Genomic DNA, 14951 nt, shown 5'->3' with positions numbered 1-14951 from the left:
GATCAAGAACACTCTCCAGGAGGTAGGTGTATGTGTGTCAAAGTCAACAATCAAGAGAAGACTTCACCAGAGTGAATACAGAGGGTTCACCACAAGATGTAAACCATTGGTGAGCCTCAAAAACAGGAAGGCCAGATTAGAGTTTACCAAACAACATCTAAAAAAGCCTTCACAGTTCTGGAACAACATCCTATGGACAGATGAGACCAAGATCAACTTGTACCAGAGTGATGGGAAGAGAAGAGTATGGAGAAGAAAAGGAACTGCTCATGGTCCAAAGCATACCACCTCATCAGTGAAGCATGGTGGTGGTAGTGTCATGGTGTGGGCATGTATGGCTGCCAATGGAACTGGTTCTCTTGTATTTATTGATGATGTGACTGTTGACAAAAACAGCAGGATGAATTCTGAAGTGTTTTGGGCAATATTATCTGCTCATATTCAGCAAACTGCTTCAGAACTCATTGGACGGCGCTTCACAGTGCAGATGGACAATGACCCGAAGCAAACTGCGAAAGCAACCAAAGAGTTTTTTAAGGGAAAGGAGTGGAATGTTATGCAATGGCCAAGTCAATCACCTGACCTGAATCCGATTGAGCATTTCACTTTCTGAAGACAAAACTGAAAATGCCCCAAGAACAAGCAGGAACTGAAGACGGTTGCAGTAGAGGCCTGGCAGAGAATCACCAGGGATGAAACCCAGCGTCTGGTGATGTCTATGCGTTCCAGACTTCAGGCCGTAATTGACTGCAAAGGATTTGCAACCAAGTATTAAAAAGTGAAAGTTTGATGGATGATTGTTAATCTGTCCCATTACTTTAGGTCCCTTAAAAAGTGGGAGGCACATATACAAACTGTTGTAATTCCTACACCGTCCACCTGATTTGGATGTAAATACCCTCAAATTAAAGGGGTTGTAAAGGTATTTTTTTTATTTTTTAAAAATAACAAACATGTTATACTTACCTTCACTGTGCAGCTCGTTCTGCACAGAGTGGCCCCGAACCTGCTCTTCTGGGGTCCCTCGGCGGCTGTCTCAGCTCCTCCCCGCAATAATTAACCACCTTAATGCGAGCTCCCTCGCATGGTGGTTAGTTATTGCGGGCGCGCTCCTGTGATACAGCCGGCGGCTATAGCCGCTCGCTGTATCACTCGGCCCCGCCCCCCAGCGCGCCGCGTCATTGGATGTGATTGACAGCAGCGCAAGCCAATGGCTGCGCTGCTTCCAATCCATCCACTGTAGCCAATCAGCGGCCAGGCTGAGCAGCGGAATCGAGGACGTGAACGAGCAGCCGAATTTCGAGGGGTCAGGTAAGTAAAACGGGGGGGCTGGGGACGGCGGTATGGTTAGTAGTTTTTTCACCTTAATGCATAGAATGCATTAAGGTGAAAAAATTTTTACCTTTACAACCCCTTTAAAGCTGAAAGTCTACAGTTAAAGCACATCTTGTTCGTTTCATTTCAAATCCATTGTGGTGGTGTATAGAGCCAAAAAGATTAGAATTGTGTCGATGTCCCAATATTTATTGACCTGACTGTAATCGTGTGTATTTCCCACCTAGACCTGTGCGATTTGTTATGTTTCGAATCGAAATTCGGATGATTTTTTCATTATTCGGCTGTATTTGAATTTCCGAATTACAATACTAACGAATTTGAACAAATCCGAAATAACGGAACAAAAATTTTGGACGAAATTCGAATAATTTACAAATCCAATTCAAATTCCAATTTCAGAAGAGAATTAAAAGAAAATAGAAAATAAAGTAATAGAATAGAAAACAGTAGAACAGAATAGAAAAGAAAAGAACAGAATATAATAGAGTAAAACAACAAAATCGAAAATAAAAGAAAAGAAAAAAATAGAATAGAAAATAAAGGAATTGATTACAAAAGAAAGGAATAGAATAGAAACTAAAAGATAGAATAGAATATAAAAGAAAATGACCATCTTCTGAAATTCGAATTTTAAATAGAATAGAAAAGACTAGAATAGAAAAAAAAGAATAGAATAGAAAAAATAGACTAGAAACAACAATAGAATAGAATAAAACAGAAAGAATATAACCATCTTCCGCAATAGAATAAATTTGAATTGGAATAGAATAGGTAAGAATAGAATAGAAAAGCATAGAACAGAAAATGAAATAATAGAAAAAAAAATCGAATAGGATAGAAAAACAATAGAATAGAAAGAATATAACAATATAATCATCTTCCAAAATTCGAATAGAATAAATTCTAATAGCATAGAAAAGTATAGAATATAATAGAAAAGAATATAACAGAAAACATAAATAGGCGACTTTGCCCCCCACATACTAAACCTCCCAACTGTCCCAGATTTCACGGGACTGTCCCAAGATTTCGGTGGGTGGGTGCCTACATTGTTTTTTTTTATTAGGGATTTCGGAGGCAGCATCTTTCTCTGCCTGTCAGAACTACATAGCATGGAGCCGAGCCAAGTGCTGTGAAACTCTTCCTCGCCAAAAAAAAGCACAGGAATACATAGCATTCTGTATTTGTAGAAGAGCTGGGGGCATTGGTGAGAGAGCTGGGGGGGCATTAGTAAGAGCGGAGGGGGAGCATTGGTGAGAGAGCTGGGAGGCATTAGTAAGAAAGGTGGGGGGGATTGGTGAAAGAGTTGGGGGGCATTTGTAAGAGAGGAGGGGGGGGCATTAGTGAGAGAGCTGGGGGCATTAGTAACAGAAGAGGGGGGCATTGGTAAGAGAGATGGGGAGGCATTGCTCAGTGAGCTGGAGGGCATTGGTGAGAGAGCTGGTGGGCATTAGTAAGAGAGGAGGGGGGGCATTGTTGAGAGAGCTGGTGGGCATTAGTAAGAGAGGAGGGGGGGGGCATTGTTGAGAGAGCTGGGGGCATTAGTAAGAGAGGAGGGAGGCATTGATGAAAGAGCTGGGGATGCATTAATGAGAGAGCTGGGGGGCATTGCTCAGTGAGCTGGGGGGCATTGGTGAAAGAGCTGGGGAGGCATTGGTGAGAACTGGGGGGGCATTAGTGAGAAGGCTGGGTGGGCAATAGTGAGAGAGCTGGGGGGCATTAGTAAGAGAGGAGGGGGCATTGGTAAGAGATCTGGGGGGCATTAGTGAGAGAGCTGGGGGGAATTGCTCAATGAGCTGGGGGGCATTGGTGAAGGTGCTGGGGGGGCATTGGTGAGAGCTGGGGGGGCATTGGTGATAAAGCGGGGGGGGCAATGGTGAGAGAGCTGGGGGGCATTATTACGAGAGGATGGGGGCATTGGTAAGAGAGCTGGGGGGGGCATGCATTGGTGAGAGAGTGGGGGGGCATTAGTAAAAGAGGAAGGGCAGGGCATTGGTGAGTGAGCTAGGGGGGTGGGCGGTGCATTGGTGAGAGAGCTAAGGTGCATTAGTAAGAGAGGAGGGGAGCATTGGTGAGAGAGCTGGGGGGCTGGGGTGGGGGCATGCATTGGTGAGAGAGTGGGGGTATTAGTAAAAGAGGAAGGGCATTGGTGAGTGAACTAGGGTGGTGGGGGGATGCATTGGTGAGAGAGCTAAGGGGCATTAGTGAGAGAGGAGGGGGGCATTGGTGAGAGAGCTGGAGGCATGCATTGGTGAGAGAGCTGGGGACATTAGTAAGAGAGGAGGGGGCATTGGTAAGGGAGCTGGGGGGGCATGCATTGGTGAGAGAGTGGGGGTATTAGTAAAAGAGGAAGGGTAGGGCATTGGTGAGTGAGCTAGGGGGGTGGGGGGATGCATTGGTGAGAGAGCTAAGGGGCATTAGTAAGAGAGGAGGGGGGCATTGGTAAGAGAGCTGGGAGGCATGCATTGGTGAGAGAGCTGGGGGGGCATTAGTAAGAGAGGAGGGGGAACTGGTGAGAGAGCTGGGGGGCATTAGTGAGAGAGGAGGGGGCATTGGTGAGAGAGCTGGGGGGCATTGGTAAGAGAGCTATGGTGAGGGTAGAGGGGCATGCATCGGTGAGAGAGCTGGGGGGGGGAATTAGTAAGAGAGGAGGGGGGCATTGGTGAGAGAGCTGGGGGGGCATTAGTAAGAGAGGAGGGGGCATTGGTGAGAGAGCTGGGGGGCATTGGTAAGAGAGCTATGGTGAGGGTAGAGGGGCATGCATCGGTGAGAGAGCTGGGGGGGGGGATTAGTAAGAGAGGAGGGGGCATTCGTAAGAGAGAGTGGGGGGATTGGTGAGGAAGCTGGGGGGGGACAATGGTGAGAGCTGAGAGGGAGCATTGGTCAGAGAGCTGAAGGGGCATTTGTGAGAGAGCTGGAGGGGCATTAGTGAGAACTGGGGGGGCATTGGTTAGAGAGCTGGGGGGGGGCATTTGTGAGAGAGGAGGGGGGCATTAGTAAGAGAGGGGGGGCATTGGTGAGAGAGCTGGGAGGCATTGGTGAGAGAGCTGGGGGGGCATTAGTAAGAGAGATGGGGAGGCATTAGTAAGAGAGCTGGGGGGGCATTAGTAAGAGAGGAGGGGGCATTGATGAGAGAGCGGGGGGGCATTGGTAAGAGAGGAGGGGGCATTGATGAGAGAGCGGGGGGGGGCATTGGTAAGAAAGCTATGGTGAGGGTAGAGGGGCATGCATCGGTGAGAGAGCTGGGGGGGGGGGGAATTAGTAAGAGAGGAGGGGGCATTGATGAGAGAGCGGGGGGGGGGCATTGGTAAGAAAGCTATGGTGAGGGTAGAGGGGCATGCATCGGTGAGAGAGCTGGGGGGGGGAATTAGTAAGAGAGGAGGAGGCATTCATAAGAGAGAGTGGGGGGGATTGGTGAGGAAGCTGGGGGGGGGGCAATGGTTAGAGCTGAGGGGGAGCATTGGTCAGAGAGCTGGGGGGCATTTGTGAGAGAGCTGGAGGGGCATTCATGAGAACTGGGGAGGGGCATTGGTCAGAGAGCTGGGGGGGGGCATTTGTGAGAGAACTGGAGGAGCATTAGTGAGAACTAGGGGGGGCATTGGTGAGAGAGCTTTGACCACACCAACGTTTTGCTGCGACGCACTACGTAGCTCACTTCCTCCCTTGATTGTCCCTCATTCTGAAGTTCAAATGTTGGGATGTATGCACACCCGCACAAGGAAAGGGGTGGGGGATGTGCGGCGCCGCAGCTCAATCTCTACTGTAACCATGCAGCTCCGCTTGACCAATTTTGGGGCCATATAGCCTGGATGTCATAGGGGGGGGGCCGGTCTGGATGTCACAGGGGGTTCGGTCTGGATGTCACAGGGGGTTCGGTCTGGATGTCACAGGGGGGCCGGTCTGGATGTCACGGGGGGGCGGTCTGGATGTCACAGGGGGGCCAGTCTGGATGTCACGGGGGGGGCAGTCTGGATGTCACATGGGGGCCGGTCTGGATGTCACGGGGGGGGGGGGGCGGTCTGGATGTCACGGGGGGGGGCGGTCTGGATGTCACGGGGGGGCGGTCTGGATGTCACAGGGGGGGCCAGTCTGGATGTCACGGGGGGGGTCTGGATGTCACGGGGGGGCGTATAGTCTGGATGTCACAGGGGGGCACCAGATGTAATGGGGACTGAAGGGGACACAGATGTAAGGAGGACTGAAGGGGACACAGATGTATGGAGGACTCTGCTGATGGGGACACAAATGTGAGGAAGGCTCTGCTGGGGACACCTGATGGCATCTGGTGGCAGGTGACACGCTCAGGGCTCCCACTGATTCGGCATTATGGTGAGTTGAATGATTTAATTTTATATTACAATGTAATAATAGAAATAATGCGCTTCAATCATCCAGACACCATAACAATCATGGTGCCGGGATGATTGAAGCACTAACACCAGGTGTTCGGAGTATCTTTATCTGCTGATTGTTAAACTCTGCAATACACATTTCTATTGTAGTGTAGGATCTGGGGCTGCTGTCCCTCCATCCCTGCCCCCCCTTTCCCTCTCCATCCCTCATTCATCTCAGACTCTAACCACACCCCATTTGAGCCACGCCCATTTAAGCCAAGCCCACTGTCTCACGTAAACCACACCCATTTGTCGGGGCGGCACGCCACATTTTTTATTTCAACCATGTCACGCCCACAAATGCATGTCCCGCCCCCTAATTATAATGCAACTAACTCCGCCTACAGCCAAAAAAGTGTCCCCAAAAATATTTTTACAATGTTGGCAACTATGAAAGGGGCACCAAGCAAAGTTCATGCTCCCTGCTAATTCCCAAAGACTAAGCTCCGCGGGGGGGGGGGGGGGGGAGTGAAACGCATCGGTGGCGTGGTTGCCGCTCCATTCATCGCCGTAGGACATCTGAGCCCTGCAGAGAGACCCCCTGCTTCCCCCACTGAGCATCCTTCTTGGCTTTTCTACTCAGGCTGTGGCTGCTTTCTAACGAAAACACGCTGCTGCCCTCCAGCTGTTGCCAAACTACAAGTCCCATCATGCCTCTGCCTTTTGGGAGTCATGTTTGTACCTATCAGCTTTGCAATGGCTCGTGGGACTTGTAGTTCCGTGGCAGCTGGAGTAATATTTTGCACACCTTCCGGTTGGAGGCACACAGAGATTATTTCGCTGTATGCGGTCCCCGGCATCAGAGAAAGTGTGATTGATGTCAGATGGAAGTACTAAAATGGACAAAGCAGGCCAGATTCTTCAGCTAAAGTATGATAAAAATACTCATAAAATATTTATTGATATAATAACATTGCCATTGCCAGGTCCTCTTTGCAGATCACTTCCTCTCTATAGAGAATGCTTAGAAGGGCAGCAGATAACAACAGTATCCCTGAGCAACCAATCAGATCCCAGCTGTCATGAATCCTATTCAAGACAGGTCAAGAAGCCACATTTCTGATTGGTTGCTATGGGCAACAGTGCCAATATCACGCTGCTCCTACGTCTCTACGTCGGCTTCCCCCCCAGCCACGCCCACCACCCTCTCAATGCCAAATCTAGTAATGACGCATGGAAGGGCGTGTCTAAACGTCTGAAGTCTGCCTTTTATTGGCCAACCTTGAGTGGGCGGGGCGATTTTTGATTAATCTGTAACGCCCACTCACTAGACTCAGAAGGCTGCCCACCCTCCTGCAAAAGGGCGGGACCTTAGCTCCTACACCACGCCCACGCGTGTCAGTGAAGGTCACACTGGGCGGCCCATTTACGCCCACACTCGGGAGGGGGGGGGGACAAGCGTCACGAAGGGGCGGTCCTTCATGCAAAACGCTCCGCCGCCACACCCACTTTGTATAAATAATCGCTCGCGCGCGTGTGGGAGGGTCTGGTATAAGAGGTCCTTGGCGGAGGCGGCCCCGTGACGTCGGCGACGCGTCCCTCCCACCTTCGTCCCAATGGGCCGGCCCACTTCTTCCCGCCCCTCCCGCTGGGGTGCGCGCGCACGGCCGCTCCACCTCCCCGGTGTGTGAGGGATCAGTGCGCGCTGTGCCGGCTCGGTGGCGGTGTGTGTGTGTGTCGGTGTGAGGTGAAGACCGGAGCCGCCGCCGCCTCCTCCTCCTCAGCCCTCCCTGTCAGCGGTCCCGCTGTGTGTTCCCGGGGGGAGGGAGGGGGACAGACATCGCCTTGTCAGCGGGGAGAGCGGAGACCCCCCGGGGGACCATGAGCATCGAGATCCCGTCCGGCCTCACCGAGCTGCTTCAGGGCTACACGGTGGAGGTTCTGCGCCAGAGGCCGCCCGACCTGCTGGAGTTCGCCGTCCAATACTTCACCCGCCTGAGGGAGAAGAGGCTGCAGGATGGAGCCGGCCGGCCTCACACCCGAGGGGTCAACTTCGACGGCGAGCAACCCATGCAGATCGAGTCCAACGGGGACGACGAGGAGAACGACGACGAGGACGACGACTCCGACTTCGAACGTAAGAGGACCACTGGGGGGGGGGGGGGGGAGGGGAGAGGGGGACTACAACCCCCAGCATTCCCGGAGTGTGACTACAACCCCCAGCATGACCTGTCAGCTAAAGTGACTGCAACCCCCAGCATGACCTGTCAGCTAAAGTGACTGCAACCCCCAGCATGACCTGTCTGCAATAAAGTGACTACAACCCCCAGCATTCCCAGAGTGTGACCCCCCCCCTGTCAGCCAAAGTGACTACAACCACCAGCATGACCTGTCAGCAATAAACTGACTACAACCCCCAGCATTCCCGGAGTGTGACTGCAACCACCAGCATGACCTGTCTGCAATAAAGTGACTACAACCCCCAGCATTCCCAGACTGTGACCCCCCCCCCCCCTGTCAGCCAAAGTGACTACAACCTCCAGCATTCCCGGAGTGCGACTACAACCCCCAGCATGACCTGTCAGCAATAAACTGACTACAACCCCCCCCATTCCCGGAGAGCGACTACAACCCCCAGCATGACCTGTCAGCAATACACTAACTACAACCCCCAGCATGACCTGTCAGCATTCCAGGAGTGTGACTGCAATCCCCAGCATGACCTGTCTGCAATAAAGTGACTACAACCCCCAGCATTCCCAGAGTGTGACCCCCCCCCGTCAGCCAAAGTGACTACAACCTCCAGCATTCCCGGAGTGCGACTACAACCCCCAGCATGACCTGTCAGCAATAAACTGACTACAACCCCCAGCATTCCCGGAGTGCGACTACAACCCCCAGCATGACCTGTCAGCATTCCAGGAGTGTGACTACAACCCCCAGCATGACCTGTCAGCATTAAAGTGACTACTACCCCCAGCATGATCTGTCACCTAAAGTGACTACAACCCCCAGCATTCCCGGAGTGCGACAACCCCCAGCATCACCTGTCAGCAATAAAGTAACTACAACGCCCAGCATGACCTGTCAGGAAAAGTGACTACAACGCCCAGCATGACCTGTCAGGAAAAGTGACTACAACCCCCAGCATGACCTGTCAGGAAAAGTGACTACAACCCCCAGCATGACCTGTCAGGAATACACTGACTACAACCCCAGCATGACCTGTCAGGAATACACTGACTACAACCCCCAGCATGACCTGTCAGGAATACACTGACTACAACCCCCAGCATGACCTGTCAGGAATACACTGACTACAACCCCCAGCATGACCTGTCAGGAATACACTGACTACAACCCCCAGCATGACCTGTCAGGAATACACTGACTACAACCCCCAGCATGACCTGTCAGGAATACACTGACTACAACCCCCAGCATGACCTGTCAGGAATACACTGACTACAACCCCCAGCATGACCTGTCAGGAATACACTGACTACAACCCCCAGCATGACCTGTCAGGAATACACTGACTACAACCCCCAGCATGACCTGTCAGGAATACACTGACTACAACCCCCAGCATGACCTGTCAGGAATACACTGACTACAACCCCCAGCATGACCTGTCAGGAATACACTGACTACAACCCCCAGCATGACCTGTCAGGAATACACTGACTACAACCCCCAGCATGACCTGTCAGGAATACACTGACTACAACCCCCAGCATGACCTGTCAGGAATACACTGACTACAACCCCCAGCATGACCTGTCAGGAATACACTGACTACAACCCCCAGCATGACCTGTCAGGAATACACTGACTACAACCCCCAGCATGACCTGTCAGGAATACACTGACTACAACCCCCAGCATGACCTGTCAGGAATACACTGACTACAACCCCCAGCATGACCTGTCAGGAATACACTGACTACAACCCCCAGCATGACCTGTCAGGAATACACTGACTACAACCCCCAGCATGACCTGTCAGGAATACACTGACTACAACCCCCAGCATGACCTGTCAGGAATACACTGACTACAACCCCCAGCATTCCAGGAGTGTGACTACAACCCCCAGCATTACCTGTCGGCAGTAAAGTGACTACAACCCCCAGCATTACCTGTCGGCAATAAAGTGACTACAAGTGTGCCCTGTGTTTAATGGGGAGGAACTACAACTCCCAGTATGACATGTCAGTAATAAGGTAACCAACTCCCAGCATGTCCTACCAGTAATAAGGGAACTACAGTTCCCAGCATCCTCTGACTGTAATAGGAAGTGACTACAAACCCCAGTAATACATGTCAGTAATGGGGAGGTGACAACCCCCAACATGCCCGCCTGTAATAAGGTGACTACAACTCCAACATGTCTGCCTGTAATGAGGTGACTACAACTCCCACAATGCTGTGTAGTCGGAAGGACACTACAACTCCCAGCATGACCTGTGGATGATGGTGACTGAACTACAACTCCCGGCGTGTCTTGTCTGTAGAAGGTTCACTACACTTCCTAGCATGCTCTGTCTGTAATAGAAAGTAAACTATAACTCCCAGCATGCCATGTCAGTAATAAGGTGGCCTCAATTCGGCATACCTTGACCGTAATGGAAGGGAAATACAACGCTCTGTATGCCCTTACAGTAATGAGAGGGTGACTACAATTCCAGCATACCCGTCAATAGGAAGGTGACTACTACTCCCAGCATGTCCTGTCAGCCTGTGGCAGGTAAAATGTGCTAATAGCCGGTCCCAGCATGTTTTTTTTTAGCTGGTGAAAAGCTGACTACAAGTCCCAGCAAGTCCTGTCACTTATAGGGGGGGGGGGGAGTGCTAGTCCCACCATGCCCTGTCACCTTACCTATAAATCCCATGAGCCTCTAGGGCATGGGTGCTCAACCTGCGGCCCTCCAGCTGTTGTGGAACTAAAAGTCCCATCATGCCTCTGCCTTTGGGAGTCATGCTTGTAACTGTCAGCCATGCAATGCCTCATGCCTGCTCTAGGGGTAAAGAGATGCTACAGGTCCCAGCATACCCCTCCAGCCAGCGGGTGGCGCTCCATGCTGTGGAAACCTAATGCTGCAGTGACACGAAAAGTCCCAGCGTGGTCTGCCAGCCCAGGGGAGGAGGGGAAGTGACTACAACCCCCAGCATACCATATCGGGCCGTGTTTGAGGAAATGCATCTGCACATCCTAGTGTGGTCACCTATAGGTCATTTAACCGAGAGGTACGGGGAGGCGACTACAACGTGTTCTAATATGGGGAATATGGAGGGGTGACTACAGGGCTCTTCAATTTATGATGGCCAAGGGAAGCCAAATCCGGGTACAACTTCTGATTTATGATGGTTGTCAGTCTGCTGGATGGGCATAAAAATCATTCCGGAGCTGCAACGTGCCCACCATACCTTGCCATGGGAAAGTGATTGCTGTTATTACAAACCAGCTATTCTCAACCAGGGTTCCTCCAGAGGTTGCTAGGGGGTTCCTTGAGCTGTGGCTGATGAACTCAAAAAGGCACCATCAAAAAGGTGGGTCAAGGTTCAGCATCACTTAGCAAAGCCAACAGCATGACACCAAATATCTTTTTAGCTGTCTTTTAAGGGGGGCAATCTGAGCACCACTTTAAGAGGACATTCTTCCTTTTGGCCACCAGTATCAGGGGCATTGTTCCTATTGACCCCTGATGATTTGATTTTAGTAAGGGTTCCTCGGGACCTGAAAATAATTTTTGGGTTCCTCTAGGATTAAAAGGTTGGGAAAGCCTGTTACAAACCAAATAATGAGGTGTGACCGAGGGCTGTAAATTGGTGCCGACATCCCTTCAAATAGAATAGTGAAAAAAGTATTCATCTGGGTAAATGGGACTTTTTAGGCACATGGATGGATATAGATGAGGATCTATCTGGCCACTTTATTAGGTATATCTTGCTAGTACCGGGTTGGACCCCCTTGCCATCATTCTTCGTGGCATGGATTCAACAAGGTGTTGGAAATGTTCCTCCCAGAGATTTTGGTCCATGGTGACATGATGGCATCACGCAGTTGCTGCAGATTTGTCGGCTATATCCCAGAAGTGCTCTATTGGATGAGATGTGGTGAGTGTGGAGGCCATTGGAGTACAGGGACCTCATTGTCCAGTGGTGAGATGATTGGATCTTTGTGACATGGTGACATTATCCTGCTGGAAGGAGCCATCAGAAGATGGGGACACTGTAGTCATAAAGGGATGGACATGGTCAGCAACAATACTCAGGTAGGCCATGGAGTTGAGACTCATCAGACCAGGCAACGTTTCTTCCAATCTTCTATTGTCCAATTTTGATGATCCTGTGCGAATTGTAGCCTTCGTATCCTGTTCTTTGCTGACAGGAGTGGCACCCGGTGAGGTCTTCTGCTGCTGTAGCTTCAAGGTTGGATGTGTTATGCGTTCAGAGATGGTCTTCTGCATACCTTGGATGTAACGAGAGGTTATTTGAGTTACTGTTGCCTTTCTATCATCTGGAACCAGTCAGCCCATTCTCCTCTAATTGCAAGGCATTTTCCTCCACACAACTGAATATTTTCTCTTTTTCGGACTATGCTCTGGTATTCCGAGAGATGGTTGTGTGTGGAAATCCAGTAGATCAGCAGTTTTTGAAATACTCAGACCAGCCCGTCTGACACCAACAACCATGCCATGTTCAAAGTTACTTAAATCTCCTTTCTTTTTTTCCCCATTCTGATGCTTGGTTGGAACTTCAGCAAGTTGCCTTCACCACGTCTAGATTCCTTGATGCACGGGTCTCAAACTGGCGGCCCTCCAGTTGTTTGTGAAAGTCCCATCATGCCTCTGCCTGTGGGAGTCATGCTTGTAACTGTCAGCTTTGCAATGCTGCATGGGACTTGTAGTTTGGCAACACCTGGAGGGCTGCCAGTTTGAGACCCCTGCCTTAATGCATTGAGTTGCTGCCATGTGATTGGCTGATTAGTAATTTGTGTTATCAAGCAATTGAACAGGTGTACCTAATAAAATGGCCGGTGAGTGTAAGGCCCCTTTCACACGATCGGACCGTTCAGGTCCGCCTGTCAGTTTTGACGGCGGACCTGAACGGGCGCTCCATGTTAGCCTATGGAGCGTCGGATGTCAGCGGAGACATGTCCGCTGACATCCGACCCCGTCCGATCCGCTAAAAGCAGACGTATGGCTCTACGTCCAGATCTGTCGCTGGCGGATCGGATCGGGTGAGATCTGACGAAAACGGACATGCTGTCCGTTTTCGTCCGATCCCTCCATAGGCGGCAGCGGCGCCTGACAAGCCCCTCCCCGCTCAGTGAGCAGAGAGGGACCTGTCATCCGCCGGCTCAGCGGAGATCAACGGACAGATCTCCCGCTGAGCCGGCGGACCGAGGCGGGCTCCGTAGAAACGGAGCCCGCCTCGTGTGAAAGGGGCCTTAAGTATATATTGATAAAAGCACCGGCTGTCAAAACACAAATGTCACCCCTCTCTTATATAGAGATTCTCCATATTTCATTGATTCAAATGTCCTGTACAACTTGTATCTGTGAAAATGTCCAACTCGGTAAATTCACACCACATATGATGGGACTGTGCATTGGAGGGCTATTGAAGTGCAGTCCCTCTGCATGGACAAGGTAAAGGGCCTTGTGTTCGGTGCGCCCAGTTCATACCACTGCGTTGCAGCTGGCAATTTAACTTTGAGATGTCTGTGTAGCATTTCAATAAAGTTTGTTTAAAAACAAAAAATGGAACCTGCAATGCTCTGAGCTCAGCACCGGCCCACTGCATCGCACGCCAGCCACTGCGTTGCAGTGCCAGCTGTTGGTGTGAACAAGGCCTAGAAATTGGGAGCAGCGGCTGTGTCCATGCAGCTGCTTCCTCCCAATTGACATGAATGGGACATCCTGTGTATCCCATGCAGGCAAACACGGCCTTGACATGGGCATATGCTTAAAGAGGAGCTCCAGTCCCTTTTCTAAAATTAAGTCAGCAACTACAAAAACTGCTGACTTTAATATAATTTAATGATAGACACTTGCCTGTCCCAGGACCCAGCCCTGTGCTCACCTAAGGGGGTGCCAGGGATGGTCTTCGGTCCCCGGGGCCAGCATGTTAACTGTAGGCACCTGGCTGTGACAGCTTGTGGGTTCACAACCAGCTGCCCACTGCGCATGCTTGAGCTGTGCTGCACATTGTGAATGGTCCCCTCAGTCTGCTGGGACCAGTGATGTGTTCAGAAGACTGTGGATGGAACTTCTGCTCAGATCACCTAGACCAGTGATGGTGAACCTTGGCACCCCAGATGTTTTGGAACTAAATTTCCCATGATCATGCATTCTGCAGTGTAGGTGAGCATCATGGGAAATGTAGTTCCAAAACATCTGGGGTGCCAAGGTTCGCCATCACTGGCCTAGGTGATCTGAGTGGAAGTGGAAGCAGTACCTGTCAAAACTAGGTACCCCCCCCTTCCAAAAAAAAAATGGCATGCAAACCTGGGAGGGGAGGAGGAGTTAAAGCTGAACTTACACTTTAACTCCTTCTTCCCCCTCGCACTTTCACTCCTTTTTTCCCCTCACACTTTCACTCCTTTTTTCCCCTCACACTTTCACTCCTTTTTTTCCCCCCTTGCACTTTCACGCCTTTTTTTCCCCCCTTGCACTTTCACGCCTTTTTTTTCCCCCTTGCACTTTCACGCCTTTTTTTTCCCCCTTGCACTTTCACGCCTTTTTTTTCCCCCTTGCACTTTCACGCCTTTTTTTTACCCCTTGCACTTTCACGCCTTTTTTTTCCCCCTTGCACTTTCACGCCTTCCTTTTCCCCCCCCTTGCACTTCCTGTAAGCCCAGGCTTTCATGGACACACCCCCTGGGGGTGCATCATTACGGCATCTGGGTGCAGAGGACTATTGTGGGTGACGACCCTCGCATATAGTGCTGGGGTCAGGACTGCCCTCCACCAGACTAGCCAGAAGACCCTTGGCAAGAGGAGGTGCCGTGCCTGTGTGTGTGGAGGGGGATGGGGGGAGTTGTTTGAAAAGCTGGAGGAGATGCACGGTGTCTTATAGGTGACTAGATCTGTGTCAACAGTGGCTGCTTCTGTATATTTGTAATGACAAGATCAAGGTTGGGTGCTTTCTGGTTGAAGCGTGTCTATAAATACCATTTGGGCTGCTAGTCCATGTGAAGGATGTGTTGGATGTTTATTGTTCCCAGCTTATTAAATCCAGGCGGGCCCTAGAAGGGGGGGGGGGGGGGTC

General features: G+C 50.9%; 2 protein-coding genes across 2 annotated transcripts in view; one reads left to right on the top strand and one right to left on the bottom strand.

The window, feature by feature from the left end:
* NCKIPSD (NCK interacting protein with SH3 domain) overlaps positions 1–14951 on the bottom strand; it is a gene marked incomplete in the record, with an annotated part of 558334 nt that overhangs the window by 142907 nt on the left and 400476 nt on the right.
* LOC141102819 (cAMP-dependent protein kinase type II-alpha regulatory subunit-like) lies at positions 7281–7809 on the top strand (the record flags this gene model as incomplete). Its single annotated transcript, XM_073591843.1, is given in 1 exon segment — positions 7281–7809. A coding segment is annotated over 1 exon segment (256 nt), but the record flags the coding sequence as incomplete, so codon positions are not given.

This window comes from Aquarana catesbeiana, linkage group LG07, assembly GCF_042186555.1.
Source record: "Aquarana catesbeiana isolate 2022-GZ linkage group LG07, ASM4218655v1, whole genome shotgun sequence".
Classification (NCBI taxonomy): Eukaryota; Metazoa; Chordata; class Amphibia; order Anura; family Ranidae; genus Aquarana; species Aquarana catesbeiana.
The sequence above is the reverse complement of the archived record's forward strand: the minus strand, read 5'-3'. Positions and strand labels throughout refer to the sequence as shown.